We start from the raw sequence: 24,096 nt of genomic DNA, 5'->3' as shown, positions 1-24,096 counted from the left end.
AGCCAAAAGATCTTCATTCAAAAATTGGAAGAAGGATCCAACAGAAGAAAATAGGATAAAGCATAAACATTGGCAAGTTAAATGTAAGACATTGATAAGACAGGCTAAGAAAGAATTTGAAAAGAAGTTGGCTGTAGAGGCAAAAACTCACAGTAAAAACTTTTTTAAATATATCCGAAGCAGAAAGCCTGTGAGGGAGTCAGTTGGACCGTTAGATGATCGAGGGGTTAAAGGGGCACTTAGAGAAGATAAGGCCATCGCGGAAAGATTAAATGATTTCTTTGCTTCGGTGTTTACTGAAGAGGATGTTGGGGAGGTACCCGTAATGGAGAAGGTTTTCATGGGTAATGATTCAGATGGACTGAATCAAATCACGGTGAACCTAGAAGATGTGGTAGGCCTGATTGACAAACTGAAGAGTAGTAAATCACCTGGACCGGATGGTATACACCCCAGAGTTCTGAAGGAACTAAAAAATGAAATTTCAGACCTATTAGTAAAAATTTGTAACTTATCATTAAAATCATCCATTGTACCTGAAGACTGGAGGATAGCAAATGTAACCCCAATATTTAAAAAGGGCTCCAGGGGCGATCCGGGAAACTACAGACCGGTTAGCCTGACTTCAGTGCCAGGAAAAATAGTGGAAAGTGTTCTAAACATCAAAATCACAGAACATATAGAAAGACATGGTTTAATGGAACAAAGTCAGCATGGCTTTACCCAGGGCAAGTCTTGCCTCACAAATCTGCTTCACTTTTTTGAAGGAGTTAATAAACATGTGGATAAAGGTGAACCGGTAGATATAGTATACTTGGATTTTCAGAAGGCGTTTGACAAAGTTCCTCATGAGAGGCTTCTAGGAAAAGTAAAAAGTCATGGGATAGGTGGCGATGTCCTTTCGTGGATTGCAAACTGGCTAAAAGACAGGAAACAGAGAGTAGGATTAAATGGGCAATTTTCTCAGTGGAAGGGAGTGGACAGTGGAGTGCCTCAGGGATCTGTATTGGGACCCTTACTGTTCAATATATTTATAAATGATCTGGAAAGAAATACGACGAGTGAGATAATCAAATTTGCAGATGACACAAAATTGTGCAGAGTAGTTAAATCACAAGCAGATTGTGATAAATTGCAGGAAGACCTTGTGAGACTGGAAAATTGGGCATCCAAATGGCAGATGAAATTTAATGTGGATAAGTGCAAGGTGATGCATATAGGGAAAAATAACCCATGCTATAATTACACGATGTTGGGTTCCATATTAGGTGCTACAACCCAAGAAAGAGATCTAGGTGTCATAGTGGATAACACATTGAAATCGTCGGTTCAGTGTGCTGCGGCAGTCAAAAAAGCAAACAGAATGTTGGGAATTATTAGAAAAGGAATGATGAATAAAACGGAAAATGTCATAATGCCTCTGTATCGCTCCATGGTGAGACCGCACCTTGAATACTGTGTACAATTCTGGTCGCCGCATCTCAAAAAAGATATAATTGCGATGGAGAAGGTACAGAGAAGGGCTACCAAAATGATAAGGGGAATGGAACAACTCCCCTATGAGGAAAGACTAAAGAGGTTAGGACTTTTCAGCTTGGAGAAGAGACGACTGAGGGGGGATATGATAGAGGTGTTTAAAATCATGAGAGGTCTAGAACGGGTAGATGTGAATCGGTTATTTACTCTTTCGGATAGTAGAAAGACTAGGGGACACTCCATGAAGTTAGCATGGGGCACATTTAAAACTAATCGGAGAAAGTTCTTTTTTACTCAACGCACAATTAAACTCTGGAATTTGTTGCCAGAGAATGTGGTTCGTGCAGTTAGTATAGCTGTGTTTAAAAAGGATTGGATAAGTTCTTGGAGGAGAAGTCCATTACCTGCTATTAAGTTCACTTAGAGAATAGCCACTGCCATTAGCAATGGTTACATGGAATAGACTTAGTTTTTGGGTACTTGCCAGGTTCTTATGGCCTGGATTGGCCACTGTTGGAAACAGGATGCTGGGCTTGATGGACCCTTGGTCTGACCCAGTATGGCATTTTCTTATGTTCTTATGTCTCCTGAGGAGAAACTCCAGAGAAAACAGTTAAGCCTGTGTTTATACTGTGCTGAGCGAGACACCTGGCATTGCAGTGCTCTGAGAAATCAAAAAACTCTTGCACCTAGGGTTGATCATAGAAGCAACCTTAGGCCAAACACTCTCCTCTCTGCAACTATTGGTTCCTGTCTCCCTCACCACTAAACACTGTCAGCTTTCTACAGTGGCTTTCCTTGACTCAGGAGCAGGCAGGAACTTCATTGAAGAAGCCCATATTCATTAGCACTGGATTCCTACATACTTCTGGAGCATCCAGTAACCATCTCTTCTGTGTATAGGGACCCTCTCCCAGGCCACCTCATGCAGATGATTACCCCACTCACTTTCCAGACCGGTCACCTCCAGAGCAGTGAATCCTGTTATTTTGGGCCTGGCTTGGTTGCAACAACACCAGCCAGTCATTGAGTTGAACTCCTTTGAGCTGGCACATTGGGATCCTACCTGCTTCACTTCTGTCCATCCATTGCCTGTCTTGACAGTGGCCACCGCCATAGCAGGGCAGCTGCCACATTATGCAGACTTTTCTGATGTATTATCCAAACTGCAGGCTGAAATCCTGCCTTCGCATCATTCCTATGACTTTGCTATAGACCTTGTGCTCGAGAAAGTAACCCGCAGGGAAGGGTCTACCCTCTATCAGTTCCCAAGACGAAGGTCATGAGTCAATATATCAAAGAGAACTTGGCAAGGGGCTTTATCTGGCCATTTTCTTCTTCAGCTGGAGCAGGCTTCTTCTTCATGGGCAAGAAGTATGGTTCTCTAAAGCCCTGTATTGACTACAGATGCCTCAATGCCATCACAAAAAAGAACTTTTATCCACTACCTCTCACCTCTGAGCTTTTCAACCGCCTACAAGGGGCAAACCTTTTTACCAAGTTAGATCTACAGGGAGCATACAACTTTATACACGTCTGAGAGGAAGACAAATGGAAAACCATGTTCAACAACCAAGATGGGCATTATGAATAGTTAGTTATGCCATTCAGCCTCTGCAACACCCTCACAGTATTCCAAAACATGGTGAATAAAATATTCGAGGATCTCCTGTATTCTCATGTAGTGTGTATCTTGATGACATCCTCATCTACTCTCGATCTCTGAGTCAGCACCAGAAGCACATTCAACAGGTGCTGCAGAGGCTATGAGACCACCATCTCCATGCAAAGTTAGAGAAATCTCTTTGAGCAAGAACAACTTCCCTTCCTGGGGTACATCATCTTCTGAACCGCTTCCACATGGATCCTGCAAAGCAAAAAGCCATCCTAGCCTGGCCTCAGCTGGTAGGCTTTCAGGCGCTACAGCATTTTCTAGGATTCGCTAACTACTACCGCCAATTCATACCAGGATATTCAACCTTCACAGCACCACTTACCATCCTAACCAGGAAAGGAGTGGATATTAAGTGTTAGTCCACAGAAACCACTGACACCTTACAGGACCTCAAGCAAGCCTTCTCTCAAGGACTGTGCCTATGCCACCCAAATCCTGACTGTCCCTTCGTCCTAGAGGTAGATGCCTCTACCCTTGAGGTAGGGGGCAATCCTCAGTTAACACAGTGACCAAAGGACCCTCCTGCTGTGTTCCTTCTTTTCCAGAAAGTTCTCTCTGCCAGAGAGGTATTATACAATTGGGGATTGCAAACTCCTCACAGTAAAATTGGTGCTAAAAGAATGGCAGCAGCTCCTAGAACAGCCAAACACCAGATCATGATCTTCACCAAACCTCTAAAACATGGAGTATTACTGACAACAAGTGCAACTGCTTAATCCAAGGCAGGCATGGTTGTCCCTCTTCGAGCTTCGTTATCGACCATCAACTAAGAATCAGAGAGTCAATTGTCCTCTCCCCGCTCCTTCCAGATGGAAGACATCACAGATATTTCTCAACATATCATCGATCCTGCGAAGATCATCGTTGCCACTGCTATGCTGGTACCCCCTGGGAGGATGGTAGTATCCAAGCATCTTGGTGAAAAAGTGTTAAAATCGGCTTATGACTCACACCTGGCAGGGTATCCTGGAATAGCCCGTATCCTTGAACTCCTGCAGCACCACTTCTGGTGGCCACAGGTAAAGACTGATATAAAGAACTACATGGAATCCTGCTCTTTCTGTGAGCAGCATAAATCTGCTGGTGCCCGACCTTTAGGGCTTTGCCAGCCCCTGAGAATCCTGGACCCACTTGTCCACTGATTTTATCACGGGCTTCCTCTCTCCCTCATGGCTATATGATATGGATCGTGGTGGACGTATTTCTCCAAGACTGCACACTTCTTTCCTCTCTCAGGCTTACCATCTGCTACCGAGTTAGCCTGTCTCTTTATTCGCATGTCCGTTCCGACTGTATGGGTTACCTTCCCACATCCTGTCTGATCGAGGTGTCCAGTTTAAGGCCTGGAACTAGAAGGGCCTATGTAAAAAAATTTGGCATTACACTAGATCTCATTACAGCTTTCCATCTGCAAGGGAAAGGCAAAACGGAAACAAATTGATCAGGTCCTCAAGACTTCATCTGTCTATATGTTAATGAAAGGCAAGATGATTGGGCCATTCTTTTACCCTGGGCTGAATTCTCACATAACAACCATGTCAGAAGTTCCACTGGGTCTTCACCCTTCCATGTTTCTACAGCAAGCACCCGCAGGTTCTTCTACCTCTTCCACTCTCAGTGGCCTATCTGGCAGCCTGCCACACAGCCCAAGAGCTTCAGGATCTTTGGCTATGAACCAATCAGCTAATAACCAAGGCAGCAGCTCAAGACAAGAAGCATGCCAAAAAGAAGCATAGACCGTCTCAGCAAATTAAGCCTGGAGACCTTGTGAGGCTAAGCATGAAGACCCTGAGCTTCTGAGTCCCTTCTCTTTGATTGGTGCCCAGATTTATTGGTCCTTTCACTGTCTTGTGATAGATGGGCCTGTGACAAACCAGGTCCAGCTCCCAGCTATTTTGAGGCTACATAACATGTCTCATTACTGAAATCCCTGATCCTCTCCTGGCCTTCGCAACAGCCACATAAACCCACAGAGATTATCTCTGAAACAGACTACAACTTTGAGATACAAGAGATTTTGTACTCTCGCAGACTATGCAATAAGTTGGAATATCTCATTGTTTGGAAGATCTACGATCCAGAAGAGAACTCTTGGAAGCCAATTGTTGCGTTGGAGGTGGATTCTTGGGCTGAGGCGGAGTTAGCGCAACCCGTAGGCAAGGGCCCACGGGTCCCCACCATCAGCAGGCGGAGTGGTCTGAAGCTAGAGGCCACTGGAGCTTCACCTGTACCAGCTCCTCGGTTGAGCCTTTGGGTGCCGGGGCTGGCAGGACCTAGGTGGGTCTCAAGATAGAACAATGTTAGTAGGTAGTTCAGCCCAGAGACAGCAGCCAGCAGATAGCGTAGCTCTATCCAGTATGGGTTGCAGAACGGAAACTCAAGCACCGAGGAACTGGAACAGACTGAGGGTTCTTGAGCACAGAGGGTCCGAAGCCCTAGGAGTCCACATCCCAAGGGTAGAGTCCAAAGAATCACTGAAGAACTTGAGCTGAGGCTGGCAATCAAAGGAAGCTGTAGCAGGCAACGTGGAACTTGGAATGTATCAAGAGTCTATAGCAAGGTTGTACGTAGCGTTGGTCTGGGCGTGGAGAAGGCAGGCGTGGTTGGGTGTAGCAATGGTCAAGGCATGGAGAAAGCAGGCGTAGTCAGGCGGGCGAAGGTCAGGCTTGGAGAGAGGCAATATGGTCAGGCAGGCAGAGGTCAGGCTTGGAGAGAGGCAATATGGTCAGGCAGGCAGAGGTCAGGCTTGGAGAGAGGCAACGTAGTCAAAGCAAAGCAGAAGTTGGCACCATAAGTCAGTCAATACAAGGAGACACATGAACACAGGAACTGGGAACCGGAGACACTGGAACAGGAAAAAAGACACGACAAGGCAACATAAGAACATAAGAACTTGCCATACTGGGTCAGACCAAGGGTCCATCAAGCCCAGCATCCTGTTTCCAACAGTGGCCAATCCAGGCCATAAAGAACCTGGCTAGTACCCAAAAACTAAGCCTATTCCTGTTACCATTGCTAGTAATAGCAGTGGCTATTTTCTAAGTCCAACTTAATTAATAGCAGGTTATGGACTTATCCTCCAAGAACTTATCCAATCCTTTTTAAACACAGCTATACTAACTGCACTAACCACATCCTCTGGCAACAAATTCCAGAGTTTAATTGTGGCGTTGAGTAAAAAAGACTTTCTCTGATTAGTTTTAAATGTGCATATGCTAACTTCATGGAGTGCCCCCTAGTCTTTCTATTATCCAATAGAGTAAATAACCGATTCACATTTACCCGTTCTAGACTTCTCATGATTTTAAACACCTCTATCATATCCCCCCTCAGCCGTCTCTTCTCCAAGCTGAAAAGTCCTAACCTCTTTAGTCTTTCCTCATAGGGGGAGCTGTTTCCATGCTTCTCCTTTCATTTTGGTAGCCCTTCTCTGTACCTTCTCCATCGTAGATAGAAATGAAATGACGGCAGAAGAAGACCAACCGGTCCATCCAGTCTGCCCAGCAAGCCTTACACTTATTTTTTCTCATACTTAACTGTTTCTCTTGGCTCTTAGTAACCTTATGTTCTAATTCCCTTTTCACCCCCACTATTAATGTAGAGAGCAGTGATGGAGCTGCTTCCAAGTGAAATATTAAGTTTGATTAGTTGGGTAAGCGGCAGCATAGCTCTCTGCCATGAAGCAGAGGGCAATGCTGGAAATGTGTGAAGTATCAGTTTTTCTTTTCCCCTGTCCTTGAAGCAGGGAGTCATGCCGGACATGCACCGAAAGTGAAGCATGCCTTGAAAGTCACATTAACTATCATCAAATATTGAAAAGCCTAATAATTGGTAATACCTATAGCCCATGAACCCATCCCTGTTTTTTTTCTTTTTTTCTTTTTTTTTTAATTGGGAGATGGATGCCCTTCATCCTTCTACTCCACTGGCCACTGGCATCCCGCTCCGTTAATGCCTCTGTGGCTACTGCCGCTCCATGCAGTGTTTTACTACCTGCTCTTTATATGCGTCCTCTAGAACTGATGGATCCCATCCCTGTTTTTTTTTTATTATTATTTATTTAATTGGGAGATGACAGCCCTCCATCCTTCCGCTCCGTGAAGGTGGACACCTATCACTGGCCACTGGCATCCCGCTCCGTGAATGCCTCTGTGGCTACTGCCGCTCCGTGCAGTATTTTACTACCTGCTCTTTATATGCGTCCTCTAGACCTGATGGATCCATCCCTGTTTTGTTTTTTGTTTTTTTTTATTTAATTGGGAGATGACAGCCCTCCATCGCTCCGTGAAGGTGGAACACCTACCACTGGCCACTGGCATCCCGCTCCGTGAATGCCTCTGTGGCTACTGCCGCTCCGTGCAGTGTTTTGCTACCTGCTCTTTTAATTATATCTTTTTTGAGATGCGGCGACCAAAATTGTACACAGTATTCAAGGTGCGGTCTCACCATGGAGTGATACAGAGGCATTATGACATTTTCCGTTTTATTCACCATTCCCTTTCTAATAATTCCCAACATTCTGTTTGCTTTTTTGACTACTGCAGCACACTGAACTGATGATTTCAATGTGTTATCTACTATGACGCCTAGATCTCTTTCTTGGGTTGTAGCACCTAATATGGAACCCAACATTGTGTAACTATAGCATGGGTTATTTTCCCTATATGCATCACCTTGCACTTATCCACATTAAATTTCATCTGCCATTTTGATGCCCAATTTTCCAGTCTCACAAGGTCTCCCTGCAATTTATCACAATCTGCTTGTGATTTAACTACTCTGAACAATTTTGTATCATCTGCAAATTTGATTACCTCACTCGTCATATTTCTTTCCAGATCATTTATAAATATATTGAAAAGTAAGGATCCCAATACAGATCCCTGAGGCACTGCACTGCCCACTCCCTTCCACTGAGAACATTGTCCATTTAATCCTACTCTCTGTTTCCTGTCTTTTAGCCAATTTGCAATTCACGAAAGGACATCGCCACCTATCCCAACGCTTGGAACCAAGGACAGGTAAACCAAGGAGACCTGCTGCAAAGGCAAGTCTTCAGAGAAAACCAGGGAATTTTTACTGTGAGGACATGACGTCAACATCTGGGGTCCGCGGCCTGGTTCCCGCCGCTGGCCCTTTAAAGGTCTCAGTGTGGCGCACGCATGCGCCTAGAGGGAAGCGCCACGCTGCTGGCTCGGCTGATGGAGGCGTCCCGGCTGGAGGGCCCGGGATGAGGTGCAGAGTCAGAGGCATTCACAGAGGTCCGTGGTCGAAGCCGGCGGCCTACCACCGCCATGGAAGCAGAACTGGGTCCCGCGGGCTGCGCAGCAAGGTACGAGGGGCGCAACACGGGGTTGCCGCAGGCGGTGAGTGTAACACCAGTGGCCAACCTTCAAGCCCCTTTGTTGATAAAGTAGTTCCATTGTCACTTTCACCAGAAGCCAAAGCCCAGACCCTGAAGAGGGGGGTACCTACTACATTTGGCAGTTGTGGGATGTTCCCGCAAGCCGACATACTCACAAACAACCAGACCCCACTCCTGTAGCAGATGCCACCGAGCTTCCTTCATGTGGCAGGACGCTGCCAGGACTGCCATCTTCCACTTCTCTCCATAGGCATGTACGCGTCTGATGACACTACATTTATAACTACATTTAAAGGGCCCACAGCGGGAAAGGCCAATGCACTCATTGTTGAAATCATCCATCTTAGCCCTATAAAGGGCTCTTCAGACATCCTTACCTTGCCTCAGTCAAGGGTATCTTACTTTCAGTGTGCATTGTATGTTGCTTTCCTGCATTTCTGTCTCCTGTGTTCTTGCTCCCTGCGTAGCCTCTTCCAGCCCAGGCTTGCCATGTCTCTCCAGCCTGCCTTGCCTCGTTCAGCCCAGCCTTGCCTCGACTCTCCACCCTTGCCTCAGCTCTTCTTGCCTTTCTGCCTGTCCTACTGTCAGACCTTTCTGCCTTGTCCTTGTACCCTCTTCAGACTGACCACCTGGATTAACCTCTTACCTGGACACCGACTTTGCCAGACTGCTGCCTGCCTTTGACTGAACCCTGACTATTCTTGATTGCCGCCTGCCTCTGACCCATTTTCTGGACATTGACCTTCCTGCTTGCCCCTGACTCTTGCCTGGCCCTGGACCTCTGCCTTCGTAGCCCTCAAAGAGACTCTTGCCTGAGTCCTGCTGACCCTCAGAACCCAAGCGCTCAACCCGTGGGAAAAGGGCCTGGTAAAAGTGAAGCCCTAGACCTGTCTTTTGCCAGCTGTTGGTGGGGGCCTACGGGGTTGCCCCATAGGCTGTGTCAACCTCACCACAGCAACAGGGGTCCACATCACTTATCCTGCACTATCAAGGGTCCTTCCTCCCTCCCCCCTCCCCCCCATATCGAATGCCTCTTGCCTTTTCACATAAAAGTGTGCCTGAAATCAGGTTATGCACATACTTTTATATGCAGTGAACCTCAGGCTATTTCATAACAGCCATTTAGGCACATGAAACTATGTTTTATGTGCCTAAATGGCTTTGAAATTCCTGCCCTAGTTGTACTACACATGGACCAATGAACTTTTAACAATTGAAAAAAAAAATATTAGTCGATTATGTGATCAATGGATTTATAGATTATAAATTATTCTTTACCTGAAACTTATGGAAATGCTGACTTGTCTTCTTTCCAGAAGTTCCCATCACATAAAGGAAATCAGGTGTTAATACAAAAGGAACCCTTTCTTTATTGATGCCAAGAAAGCTCTTGTAATTGCCAAGAATGTGACCAAAGTCAATATGAAAGAGATTTCCTTAAAAGAAGAATTCAAGGTTAAATTACAGCCAAGAAAATGACAAAACAACAAGAGTGACTCTTTCTTTCCACCTTCCGGTTATTGCAACACATTTTAACAATCTCATAGCTGGGTATACAAAATCCAATCCTTGAGGGCTGAAAACAGATCTGGTATTCAGCATAATACATAAATTAAGCTGACTGCTGAACCAAATATATGCAAAAATATCCATTGTGGATATCCTGCAAATCAAACTGATCTGCAGCCATCAAGGACCCCTGACTTTAGCACAAGAATTCTCAACTTTTATTCCCTCACCCCCCGTATTTTTTTGAAAATGTTAATAGATTTCAACCACCCTAATTAATCTTATCTACTAAAAGGAATACAGCATATATGCAAGAAAGCAGCTTCTCTGGCTCCTCTCTCCTTCTGCAGCAGTGGGACAGGTGGCTTCCCTTCCCTTCAGTAGCAGTGGAGCAGGTTGTTTACCTCTCTGGCTCCTCTTTAATGGCAGTAGGGTAGGGTGGCTTTACCCCTCTGGCTCCTCTTTCCTCTGGCAGCAGCAGGGCAGGTAGCACCTCTTTCTCCATGGTCCCTCTCTACTTCTAGGGTAGAGGGCAGATGCAGATGGCTCCACTTTTTCCTGCTTGGACACAGTCCAGCTTATCCCTTTTTCATTGGGTGAGGAGGAGGCAGCAAATGGCAGGCTGCTTCCTGCAATGGCAGAACCAGGGCAACGCTGGCTGTCCCATGCCACCCTTTCCTCTACCTGCAATGTATCCATAACCCCCCCTCCCTGACCCCCCAGGCTGAGAACCACTACTCTAGCAGGCGGATCCGATGTAGTGTTCAGTGTCTGCTATAGGGACATCAGAAATTTGCAGAACTCATCAATATTTACCATGTGAGAAAAATGAATTAATGCCAGAAATCATGTGTAGCCTTAAAGGGGCCTGAGCTACCATGACAGCTTCTGCAGTTCTCGACTTCTGTGTGACCCTATGCATGCTAACCAATCATTTCCAGGAACAGTTTCCAATACCAACTTAACTAAAATGAGTTCGGCATCTGCACAAAAGGAGCAGCAGATCTAGTGGGGAGCCTGACCCAGTTTTGTTAAGCATTTCAGCATTTTGGGGATAGATATGCAGAGCCAAGGCAGCTGGAGGGAGTGCCTATAATTTCTGATCATTATAAATCTTTATGGGTTGTGATATGTTTTTTCCTGTTGGTTCAATTAAAAAGTAAGTTGTCATAGAACATGAGCTTTTGAGGGCATTTAGGTCCTTTCTTCAGATGTGACTGCGAGGCTGAAGGAAGCATAAGAACCAATAAGAGCACCTTCTCAATGTGCACTAAGAAATAAAGCATTTTCCAGGCTAACCAGATTAGTGCACGGTTTCCATGCCAATGAGCCATTATGAAGGCTTACATTTTTAATTTGTAATGAAATATTTATTTGATATAACATAGGAAAAGAAAATTTACAGTGGATGTCATTTTCAATTTTCCACTAAATAGAACCTTAGATAGAACAGTTACAGCTCTGAAAGAACATAGCACACCCAACTTTATTTTAAAAGGGCCTAATTTATTAAGATAGCATTTTCTTTTATTCTGCATCAATGGGAAAACCTGTAACAAATTAGATTCCAAAATTTGTGTAACTTACCGGACTCTGTTATCATAATGTTGTCATTGTGTCTGTCTCCTATTCCTAGTACAAATGTTGCCACACAGTAGCCAGCACAAGAATAAACAAATCTTTCCACTGATGCACAGAACTAAAGAACAAAAAGAAAAACAAAATAAGAAAATCATCTGGAATAAAAAATAATAAATAAATAAATAATAAATTAGATGCTTTAGGTATTCAGAATTTGGGACACTGCCATCTTAATACCTTGTCTGGTTTAGGAACCTGCAAAACATAAACCCTTTATGGCTCTGAATGTGTTAATGTATAACAATGCTAAACTTTTTCAAAAAGAGGCAAATCTATACCAAAAAGAATGTAAGGAAGGGGGTGAAGGTAGTCACAATATATTAAGTTATCCATATTGATTTTATATTTTATATTCCGCCTTTCAGCCCACTTCAAAGATGATTACGTTCAGGTACGTGTAGATATCACCCTGCAACCAATTTGTTGATCTTCATTTCTACATATCCCCATGGACTAACACGGCAACCAAACTGCTTTAGCCGTGGACACACAAATAGGTTGCGGGTGTGATACCTTTTATTGGACAAGCTTTATACAGCCGTGTCACAGACACAGAAAGGGGAGAAAATATTTTCCAAATAGGACTCATGGAATTAGTATAGTCTGAACACCATTTTAGGATCTTCTGTGTCCATCGGCCATAAGCAGCCCATGTTGTTGGTGCCCCAGATTGAACTGAGGTGAAACTGAAAAAAAAAAAAAAGAAACCCTACCTCGTGTTGTTCCCTTCAGTTAGATCACAATGGTTCCCTACTAAACATCACTGAAGAACATGTATAATCCAGCTGTGTGATGGTTAGCAAGACTGTGACAGTTGACTTCAAAGACAAATACACATGGTGATAAGTGCTAATTAAAAGTAAAACCAGTGGTAGGTTTCAGAAGATGCTATTAAATGCCATGCCCACAGTGCATCATTAACATTTGTGGAGAAGCCTTTCTGTACAAGGAAAGTGGTTAGTGGACCCTCAAAGCAAAAAAAAAAAGAGGCCTACATGCAGTGCCATTTAGTCTGGCTAATTTGGGACCTACCTGCATAAATGGCACCCTTTCACTGCCTGGCACTTAGCCGGCTAACTTTTATTCCGCCAAAATGTTAACTGGATAAGTCGGGGGAGGGGAGAGGGTGTTCTGGGGCGGAGTCAGCTATCCAGCTAACTTACGGGCCGATACAGAAAAATTCATGGGAGAGCCGGCGAGCGCCCGCTCTCCCGGCGCGCGCCCAGGCCACTCTCCTGGGCGCGCGATACAGAAAAAAAAATATTTAAATGAGGGCCCGTGGTAAAAGGAGGTGCTAGGGACCCTAGGGCATCCCTAGTGCCTCCTTTTTTACAGAAGCGGCGGCTGTCAGCGGGTTTGACAGCAGACGCTCAATTTTACTGGCGTCGGTTCTCGAACCCGCTGATAGCCACGGGTTCGGAAAATGGACACCGGCAAAATTGAGCATCCGTCTTCCAAGCCGCGGGCAGAGTTTTAATTTTTTTTTTTTTTTGGGGGCCTCCGACTTAATGTCGCTATAATATTAAGTCGAAGGGTGTACAGAAAAGCAGTTTTTTCTGCTTTTCTGTACACTTCCCCGGTGCCGGCCGAAATTAACGCCTGCCATTGGCAGGCGTTAATTTCTGAAAGTAAAATGTGCGGCTTCGCTGCACATTTTACTTTCTGAATCGCGCTGGAATAACTAATAGGCCCATCAACATGCATTTGCATGTTGCTGGCTCTATTAGTTTCGGGGGGGCTTGGCCGCGCGTTTCGACGCACTATTACCCCTTACTGTATAAGGGGTAAAAATAGCGTGTCGAAAACGCGCGGCCAAACGTGGGCTAACAGTGCGCTCCATCGGCGCGCACTTTACTGTATCGGCCTGTTAGCTGGATAAATACAGATATTCAGCATTATCAAGCTAAGTCAGTTGCATAACCTTAGCATTGTATGAAAGCAGTCCTAAAGTTAGCTGGATGTAGCTGCACCACTGAATATCCGAACAAAGATGGTTGGATACTTTTATCCTGTTAACTTTGCAATCTGGCCAGCGGCTGAATAGGACCTCAAAATGCACTCAGATGTCCACTTAATTTTAACTGTAAAAAAACAAGAAATTCACAGACCCAGGTTTGGAAGCATTCTTGGGGCCTGTTTTAAAGAGTTTTGGCATAGACTTCAAACAGGAGAATACCTTTAAAAACAGTACTTCATGTATTTTTGGCAGTCAAAATTATTGTAGTCCAAATCAATAACAAATACCCAGCAATTTCTGGATAGAAAGTACATGCTTACATAGATGATGCTGGCCAACAGGACTACTTGGCCCATCCAGTCTTCCCAATTTTACCTGAATGTGTAAAGCGCAATTGCTTACCTGTAACAGGTGTTTTCCTAGAACAGCAGGATGTTAGTCTTCACAAGTGGGTGACATCATCTGATGGAGCCCAGCACGGAAAACTTTTGTCAAAGTTTCTAGAAGCTTTGACTAGCACACTGGGCATGCCCAGCATGCCACTATCCGTGCATCCACATGAGGTCTCCCTTCAGTCTTGTAATATATAGAAAAAATATGAGCGAAAAAATAAAACAACAAACTGGAAGAAGAACCTAACTCCACAGGGAGGCGGGCAGGATTCCTGAGGACTAACATCCTGCTGTCCTAGGAGAACATCTGTAACAGGTAAGCAACTGTGGTTTCTCCTAGGACAAGCAGGATGGTAATCCTCACAAACGGATGTGTGCCAAGCTCCGGCTGTCCTCATTAGCAGAAGAGACCAACAGGTAACGAACAAGGGGCCAACGGGCACAACTACGGTGCTGTTGATCAGCAGGGGACGGCCTGGCTCCCACCAGGGGTACTAGGCAGGAAGAGTTGGATTCAGGTCTGGAAGAAATTGCACAGGACGGATTGACCAAAGGCACTGTCCTGGCACTCATCCTTGTCCATGCAATAGTGAGCCACAAATGTGTGAAGAGAACTCCATGTTGCGGCCCGGCAAAGTTCAACAACAGGGACTGCTTGCAGATGAGCCACCAACATTGCCATGGTCTGTACAGAGTGAGCTTTAACTCTGCTGGCCAGCAGAAGGCCAGTTTGTGCATAGCAGAAGGCAATACCAACCACCAGCCAGTTGAATGGATAATGCCTGTTTATCCACTGCCACTCCCAGCCTGTTTGTATCGAATGATAGAAAGAGCTGAGTGGTCTGCCTGTGACTGGCCGTGTGTTCTAAATAGAAAGCCAGGGCCCTCTTGCAGTCCCGAGTATGAAGAGCCCATTCCCCTGGGTGGGAATGAGGCCTAGGAAAGAAGGTGGGTAAAACGATGGACTGATTAAGGTGGAAATTGGTCACAACCTTAGGCAGAAACTTAGGGTGCGTAAGCAAGACCACACAATCATGAAAAAACCTCATATATGGCGGGTACATAACCAAAGCCTGAAGCTCACTGACCCTACAAGCTGAAGTAATCGCCACCAGGAATATAACTTTCCCGGTGAGGAACTTCATGTCGCAGCAACATAACGGCTCAAAGGGAGGATGCATGAGCCATGCCAGGATAATGTTGAGGTCCCAGGATGCCACAGGAGGCTGAAGAGGGGGCTTCATTTGGAGCAGGCCCCTCATGAAGCGACCTACTAAAAGCTGCACTGACAGCGCTGAGATGGACCCTGACTGAGCTGGTTTGAAGTCCACATTAGGAAAGGTGCCACAAGTAATCCAACAGCTGGGGAAGGGGGCATCTCAGACCTTATCCCCAAAGAGGTTGTCATCTGTGCAGGGGAGGTCAGAAGCTCTGAGCCAGGCCATCCTATGGGCACCAATGCCCACCACGGCTACGCGGGCAGCCATTTCAAAGACATTGTAGGTGTATCGCACCTCATGCTTGCCAGCTTCTAATCCCAGCAGGAAAATAGCCGATAGCGCTTCCTGTTGCTGCTGAGGCAGACCCTCTGCGAGGTCATGGACTCGCTTCCAGAGTTTCATGTACAACTGGTAGCGGGAATCCGGGCAATAAGCATGGCACCCTGGAAGACTTTGCAGCCTAAGGCATCAAGCTCCTTATGCTCTCTCCCCGGAGAAGCAGAGGTGTGAGTATGGGAGCACCTGGCTTTCTTGAGGGTGGACTCTACAACCACCAACTGGTGGGGGAGGTTCCACTTGTTGAACCCCATGGCTTGCTGCACCAAATAGGTGGCATCTGCCTTCCTATTGACTGGAGAGATAGCGATCAGGTGTTCCCACATCCAAAGGAGGAGGTCCTTGAAGATGTCATGAATGGGAACCGCTACGATCTCTATAGGAGCATCGACAAACTGGAGTACTTCCAGCATCTTGTGTTGCACATTCTCCTTCATGAGCAGTTGGAAGGGGATAGCTTCAGCCAAGGCCCTCACAAACCCCGTGAAGGACAGGTCTTTGGGGGTAGACAGCTACCTTTCCTCTGGAGGGGAAAGCTCTGAGAGGGGGCTGTCCGAGTAATCGGAGGAAGACTCTGTGGAATCATCCCCCCATGGGTTGTAAGGCCCTTCCTCCGCACTAGGGCCACTGCGATGCAGGCAAGGCCTGTGGGGTACATCAGCCCTAGGTACCAACAGCTTCAGAAGCCTCGAAGGCACCACAGGAATTGACAGTTCCCCTGGCATCGAGGGGACCAGGGGCCACGGAAGGCTGGAAGGATCCAGTAAAGGCTCGGGGAACCAAGGCCTTGGGAATGCGGCACCAGTCACGTCTTCCTCGGAAGAGGACCCGAGAATTGGGATCACTCCTGTGGGGGGCATCAGTGGCTGTTGGGGGATCGAAGGCCCCTCAGGCAACCGGTGTCGATGCTTGCGGAGGACCCTGATGTTCGGGATATCGGTGAGATCATGGAGGATCGGTCACTGTCCCCACGACCTCTTGGCGTCGATGACTCCGACACAGGTGTGGATGGAGAAGAATTGGACGAACCAAAAAGCTTCTCCATCTTATCAAGACGTGCACAATGGCCTTTGGGGGTCATCTGATCACACAGGCAACACCCGGACATCATGCGAGGCCCCCAGGAAGAGGATACAAATCTCATGCGGATCCGAGATGGACATGGTCCTCGGGCGCTGGGGGCACCGGCGAAAACCATCCGACGCCATTAAAACTACCTGGGGTGTGGGTCAATGATTGACAGTTACTGATAGACAAGATGTTGGGAATCGACCGCAAAGAAGCGAAAAAAACGGCAATTTAAACCTACCACACTGAGAAGGCACCGACCGTAAAGGGGGACCCAACAATGGAAATGGGAAAACAGCACTTTTCAGCAGAAAACCCAAGAAAAGAATGGAGCTCCACAAATCGTGAGGCAACTGCACTGCAGAAAAGAAGAGATTGAAGGGGGCCCTCGAGGGGACAGTGGCATGCTGGGCATGCTCAATGTGCTAGTCGAAGTTTCTAGAAACTTTGACAAAAGATTTCTGTGCCAAGCTCCATCGGATGATGTCACCCACTTGTGAGGACTACCATCCTGCTAGGAGAAACTGCTTTCATATTATTTCTGGCGGGGTTACAAAATAAAACATTCCCTCCCAAACGGAGATTAACTGAGGTTTTTTCCACCTATTACCAATTTTTTTCAGACAAATATTTAGATTAAACACTTCTTCACCAGCTCCCTGTAGCATAGATGGGATATAGACGAGGTTTGGCTTTGGAAATGCTGGTCTCCTGTGCAAAGCAATGGATTGTGCTTTATTTATTTTACATTTTTCTCCTTTTTGATCCCTACCATCTTTGCTCTATGGTCCCTAGGCAGCTATGCTAAGGTGGTTCAGGAAACCCTCATCGGCCTGAAGGAGTATCTTATGCAAAACGCATCCTCAGAGCTGCATATTGGCTAGTTGGGGGTGTCCACCACATCAGCTGTCTTCTTGCCCTCGCTGGGCTTGAGTGCTAAACTTCCATGGTGCATCCAGGCCAGACCGGCCTCAATGGGAAAGGGATCTGAACATGGATCTCCTGCACCACACTATGGCCTAAGTCACGATACAAGTCAAGGATTACCATTTGTTGACATTCTGGCAAGCAAGCGATTCCTGAAAAGCCATGAAAACCTCTATAATGACTGGATGCAATCTTAAGAAATGTTTCTATCAGTAAAAAAGAAACGAAGTATATAAAAAAATAAGGCTACCTTTTCTTCAACTGGACACTTGTCTTTCAGCCACTGAATCAGCACTTCATCCTTAAATGCTCCAGTGTTGCCAACTGTGCTTTGCTGAATTTTAGCAATGGTCGTAGCATCCTTCACTATTTCAATCATTCCTGCACAAGGACAAGAAAACAGTCACTTCACACAATCCTATTATCACCGACTTCTAAAGAGGAAATTCAGCTTAACTTACTCAAAATTGCTTAAGATGAAATGTTTGCCAAGCGGGGTGGAGCTCAGTCATCAGAAGGTATGGGCAAGATGGGCACTAGTAAGAAGGGGGCCACAACACCACAGTAAGCTCCTATGCAAACACATTATTGGAAGGGGACTGGCTGGCTGATCATGTCATCTGCCTGCCCTGCCCAGGTCAGCTACAAAATTGGAGGGCTATTTTCCCTCATCCACCACTTAGTCCGCCGACAGTCCTGGGGAGGGGTGGAGGGGGAGAGAAATAGCATTAAAAATATAGCACTGTGCACCATCAGAGGAAGAAAATATTTTAATAATAAAAAATGTTTTCCATCATTCAAAAACTGATGCACACAAAGAATGCTAAGTTTCCTCTCTGATGGTGTTCAGATCTCTTGACGTGTCAACACAAAGGAATTATGTAACCTTGTGACAGCTTCTTGGTAGGAAGCTCTGAAATTACAGATGTGGTAGACTGGCTCTATGGACATTCTGGAGAATGTCCGAAAGGGACAGGCCCTGTTGAGGAACACAGAGCCACTTGGTACTGTAAAACAGGATAAGAATGACAAATCCTCATATACAGTCCTAATTCTATTTTGAAGTATAAAAGATATTGGTATGAAATGAAAGCTAAAACAGAAGTAGATCATTTTTGGGGTGACAAAAATATTCAATGTATTGTGTGATTTGTAATTCGATGGAGCAAATACTGGTTAGTGCAATACTACACAGGGCTGACATACCCAGTCAGTCTATATACAAAAAAGAAGGTAAAACAGGTATTACATGTATGATCAACAAATCAAAATACCTGTATGGAGTATTAAAGCATTTATTACAAAATCAATCTAAAACATGTCTTATTACACAAATTGTTCAATACAAATATGTCCTAAACCAATCACATATTTAGATAACAATGCATAAACCACATTAAAACATTGTATTACATCGGAAAACACATACATACATGCAGTACAACAATAAATACAGTACATAAGTACAAAAATGTTAATAAGAACTCAAATTCCATTAATGAATTTCTACACATACCCCTATTTCAATCCTTCTGTATACCCAACAGAAGGCCCTTGTTTCACCAATGGCTTCATCAGGGGATTGTTATTGTTGTACTGCATGTATATATGTGTTTTCATATGTAGTACAATGTTTTAATGTGGTTTATGTATTGTTATTATCTAAGGGGTAGATTTTCAAAGAGGGTACGCGTGTAAGATATGTGCATACCCCCCGAAAACCTACCCCAAACCCCCCCTGCGCGTGCTGAGCCTATTTTGCATAGGCTCGGCGGCGCGTGTAAGTCCCGGGGCTTGCAAAAAGGGGCGGTCGGGGGCGTGGCCAGGGGGCGTGGCCAGGGATCGGGGGCGTGGCCGAGTGCCCTGACACAGCGGCCTGTGTCGGGGCCTGCCGCGCCGGTGCGCGTAAGTTACTACTGCCCGGAGGCAGTAGTAGTAACTTCTCCGATAAAGGTGGGGGGTGGGGGTTCTAGATAGGGCCGGGGGGTGGGTTAGGTAGGGGAAGGAAAGGGAAGGTGTGGGGGGGGGGTAGAAAAAAAGTTTCCTCCGAGGGCGCGCGTATGTTTTTAAAATCTACCTCAGCATATGTAATAGGTTTAGGACATATTTGTATTGAACAATTTATGTAATAAGACATGTTTTAGACTGATTTTGTAATAAATGCTTTAATAATACATACAGGTATTTTGATTTCTTGATCTTACCCGGTCTGTCTTCCAAAACCTTCAACTATTGGGCTCTAAGAATTGTCCTAAAGGAAAAGAACTTTCAGAAGCAATTTAAAAATATGTATGTTATTAACAGTTCACATAAATTTTCTATCAAAAATGCACATTACACCAATTTTATCCTACTAAAACTACTTGCACACAATTACACCTGCTCTTATGTGCACGGATTTTGTACAGGAAAGTGCAAAAGTAGAAGTATAAACCTCTCCCCATTCCCACTCCTGGGAATGCCTCCTCTCAGTCCGGATACACTTGAGTGCATGCAGGCCACATTCATATATGTTTACCTGCATATCGTGTGAGCAATTTTGTAAAAGGAAATTTCTGTGGGTAAAACACTAATTTAACTTCAGAAATGCCTTTGAATATTACCTCCATGGGGGGGGAATTTTGTAACAACTCACTTAAATTAGGTGGCAAAAACGCATGCAAGTTGCACCAATTTTCAAAGCGAATTTACATGCATAAGTATGCTTGAAAATTTTTCTGGCAAATTTGTCCACACGTAATTACATCTGCTATTGCACGTGTGGGAAGAATTCCAGAAAAATCTATGAGCATATTTTTGAAAAATGTAAAAAATAATCATGTTAAGTGCAAACTCCTCCCCACCTCAGCCCCGCCCCTCTCCAGGAACACCTCTACTCAACCTGGATAAATTTATGGCCAAACAGGTAGAATGCACACAAGTTTAGCTGCATATTAGGCAGACAATTTTGTAAAAAACCATTTCCACGGTTACAACAATGTACCCGGTCCATTCGATTGTAAATTTGTCTGGACTAAGCAGAGTCATTCATGGGCACAAAGCTGGGAAGCAATTTGTGCTTACACATACATATATTTACATTTTTAAAAATATGCACATAGCACTCGGGAGAGGATCCAAGATGGCACCTTAGTGAGGTGAACACGGGCACCTTTTTCTTCCGCTTGTTCATTTTCTGAGCAAATGCCGCATTTGGCCCGCAAGCGAAGGGCAAGGGAGCGTTTTGCTCCGGAAACTCTCTCTCCCCTTCCAATGGCGGGACCAATGGACGCCCTCGTCCGCTGGGTTTCAGCAATTCCGGGACCTAGCTCGCTGGTCGTTGTTCGGGAGGAAGAAGAGACCAAACCCGCCCCAGAGCTGTCAACAACTTTATCCCCGGAGGAGAGGTCCCCACCCGCTAACCCCGCTGAAGTTCGATCCTACCCACTGAGGCGGGACTCGGAGGTGTCGGAGAGGAGCACCCGTAGTGAGTGCTGCCGGAGCCCGCATTTGTGGAGGGAGAAGCCTCAGCCCTATGCCAGAGCTTAGGGGCAGCGGGAGTGGTTTCTGCTGGAGCTGCTTCCCAGCAGACCGGTGAGAGCTCTGCTGATTATCTACCTATTCGGCTAACAGAGCTGGTAAGGCCTCAGTCATTTAGTCTGGAATTGATCTGGGACACTATTCATGTTCTGAATTCAAATATTTCAATACAAATAAATGTGATCTCTAACACAGTTCAAGATTTAGACAAACGGCTAAAAACTGTTGAGAAAGAAGTTGGTGAACATAAAGAGGTGTGGGAATCTCTTAATACTAATCTTGTGAGTTCTTTTGTTACTCAGCAAGTGCTAATTAAGGAAAACAATCCCTTCAGTTTAAACTGGAGAATATTGAGAATCAAATACGTGCAAAAAATTTGCGTTCTATTAATTTTCCGAAAGTTCCTCTCACCTCACCCAAAGATATCTGGAGGAGGTATTTACTAGAAATATTAAAAAATTCCAGAAGCTGCGCTTCCAATAACTTCCAAGATTTATTATACCCCCAGTTAAAGAAGAGGACATTGCAGAACAGCGACATGCAAGCTTTACTATCTACTGAGTCACCTAAGAAGGATATTTCGGCAGTTTTGGAATAGTCAGATCAAAATTTGGCTACGCCTTCAACATTTATTGTTACATTCTTGCTTGACTCTGATAGGGAATGGATATTCAAAAAATACTTTGCACATCAAACTGAGCTCTTTTTGAACTGTAAAGTTCAAATGTTTCCTGATCTTTCAAGACAAACCCAGGAGAAGATGCCAGCTTTTGTTACTAAAACCTAAAGTTCTTGAGATAGGATTGTTTTTTGTGTTAAAATTTTCTTGCAAATGCTTGATTAAGCACCAGGGTGCTTCCTATTTGTTTTTGCATCCGTCTCAACTAATAACCTTTCTCACTAATAAAGCTGGAGTTCAGTTTAGCTCTTCTCCTGCTTCTGGTCAATGAGCTCCTTATAGTAGTAACCTGACCTCAAACAATATACTGACCCATTATAGCTAATACCTCTTGTTATTATATCTTGATTTTCTTTTGGATTGTGTATATCTTGGATCACTTATTGTGGGCTTGTAAGATATGTGGCATTAGAAATGTGTAAAATCTTTACCTTTTTCTGTTTTTTGACAATGGTGTATTACATGTATTGCCTTTCAAGTTTAATGCTTGATATTACATTGTAAAATTCATAAATAAAAAATAAAAAAATAAATTTATTAAAAATATGCACGTACATTTTTTCAAAACATTTCAGCACATATAAAGGCAGGTATAACTGTGTGCGGACAGTTTTGCTGAGATAATTTTCAAAGTGGATTTATATCTGTAAGTTTGCTTTGAAAACTGGTGTAACTTACATACATGTTTGCGCATAAGTTGCACCAATTTTCAAAGCAGACTTGCGGATGGATATAAGTCCACTTTGAAAATTATCCCAGCAAAACTACACATACACAATTACACCTATTTAGTGCACACAATTTTGCCAAGAGAATTTACGTGCATACTTTTTCAAATTGAAAAAGTATGCGCCTTAAGTCCCAGTCTCACCCAGGCCCCACATCCTGGAATGCTTCTCTCCTATGCATGTAAAAATACATACACACAAAGGTCCATATTCAAAGGCCATTTAGATGGATAATGTAATAGTTACCTGGCTAGAATTTAGCCGGATAAAAAAAGGGGTGTTTCAGGGATGTTCCAGGGAGGGGCTGAGATATCTGGCTAACCTCTGTCAGAGCGATGCTGGCGCGCCAGGAGCGGGGGTCCCTTGCTCCCAGAGAGGAAGATGGGGGGGGGGGGGGGGGGGCAGGAGCCACGATTTTTCTCAGTGGATAGGTAGGAGGGGGGAGGGAGGCTGAGCTCCTTTTAAAGGGAACATTGGGATGGAGGCCCGGCTTCCAAAACGGGGCAAATCTCTATGATTTAAAAAGGTTTAGGGACAGGGGAGGGGGTTAGGATACAATGTATGAATTGACATGTTTTTTGGGGGGGGGGGGAAGGAGGGAGGGGATGGGGCAACAATTTTTCTTTAGTAGATGACAGAGCAACCTGGCTATTTTCAAACACAGCCGATCAGTTTTTTATTTTTTTTTGTTATCCAGCTATATATGTAAGCCAGATGTTTCTCCCACTGAATATGTGGGACATGTTATCCGGCTAACTTTAGCCGGATAACTTGTCCACTAACCAGCCTACTGAATATGGACCTCACGGTGTTTATGTACATAACTTTACATGATTATCGGTTGCACAATTTTCTAAAGTGCCATTTCTTCAGGTAAAGCACTATGTATAGTATATAGTACTTTATCTGCAGAAATCCCTTTGAAATTTACCCTCAAATATGCCCATATCTGATGACTAACTTACGAGCGATGATGTAAAATTACCCCCATAGTGTCCAAACTGAAGGTAATCATGGAATTCTTTGCGACTAAATTCATATTCTTGTTTCACTGCCTAAATCATTTTAACAGATTCATCCCCTTTCACCATTTGAGAGACAAAACTCAGCCCTTTACTGGCTCAAAGTTCAAAAATTGTAAATGGCTCCCTGGTATGAAATGTAGATGAGTTATAATGGGGAAAAGTGGTATTACTGAGAAACCGTAGCATAATTTCAAGCATACATCCCTCCATGCTTTTTTCAATAGAAAAACCAAAGGGCTAGTTCTTAGGGTTAAAGGCAAGTTATGAGGTTTTACATTCACTACATATCTTAGCTCAAGGGAACTTATTAAAAACTTTTCCAAATTTAATAGCTTATAGAAAGATGTATTAAACATTCATTCTTCTAAATATCTTAGGTTAGACACCATATTACATAAATCTGTCTGAAAGCCTCAAGCCGCCCTGCTCTAGTCCCTGCATTAACATTTTTAATGTTAGATGTGCTTTCTTCCTCATCCAGTTACTTTTTTTTAGCATCACATTAATCAAGATCTTTTTATAATAATGCAAAAAGGTTCCAACTGGAATGCATATATCTACTTGGAAAAACTATCATTT

At 44.6% G+C, this 24,096-nt stretch overlaps 1 protein-coding gene across 5 annotated transcripts in view; it reads right to left on the bottom strand.

Annotated features, from left to right (window-relative positions):
• PIK3CG (phosphatidylinositol-4,5-bisphosphate 3-kinase catalytic subunit gamma) overlaps nt 1-24,096 on the bottom strand; it is a 138,051-nt gene that overhangs the window by 6,003 nt on the left and 107,952 nt on the right. For all 5 annotated transcript variants that reach the window (XM_029616445.1, XM_029616448.1, XM_029616447.1 and 2 more), the window contains 3 exons: nt 17,817-17,947; nt 11,613-11,724; nt 9,795-9,952 (listed from right to left, as the gene is read on the bottom strand). In XM_029616445.1, coding sequence (XP_029472305.1) covers nt 9,795-9,952; nt 11,613-11,724; nt 17,817-17,947 — 401 coding nt within the window. The remainder of the gene's footprint in view (nt 1-9,794; nt 9,953-11,612; nt 11,725-17,816; nt 17,948-24,096) is intronic.

Source organism: Rhinatrema bivittatum, chromosome 9 (assembly GCF_901001135.1).
Source record: "Rhinatrema bivittatum chromosome 9, aRhiBiv1.1, whole genome shotgun sequence".
Classification (NCBI taxonomy): domain Eukaryota; kingdom Metazoa; phylum Chordata; class Amphibia; order Gymnophiona; family Rhinatrematidae; genus Rhinatrema; species Rhinatrema bivittatum.
Note: the sequence above shows the minus strand (reverse complement) of the source record. Positions and strands in the feature narration are given on the sequence as shown.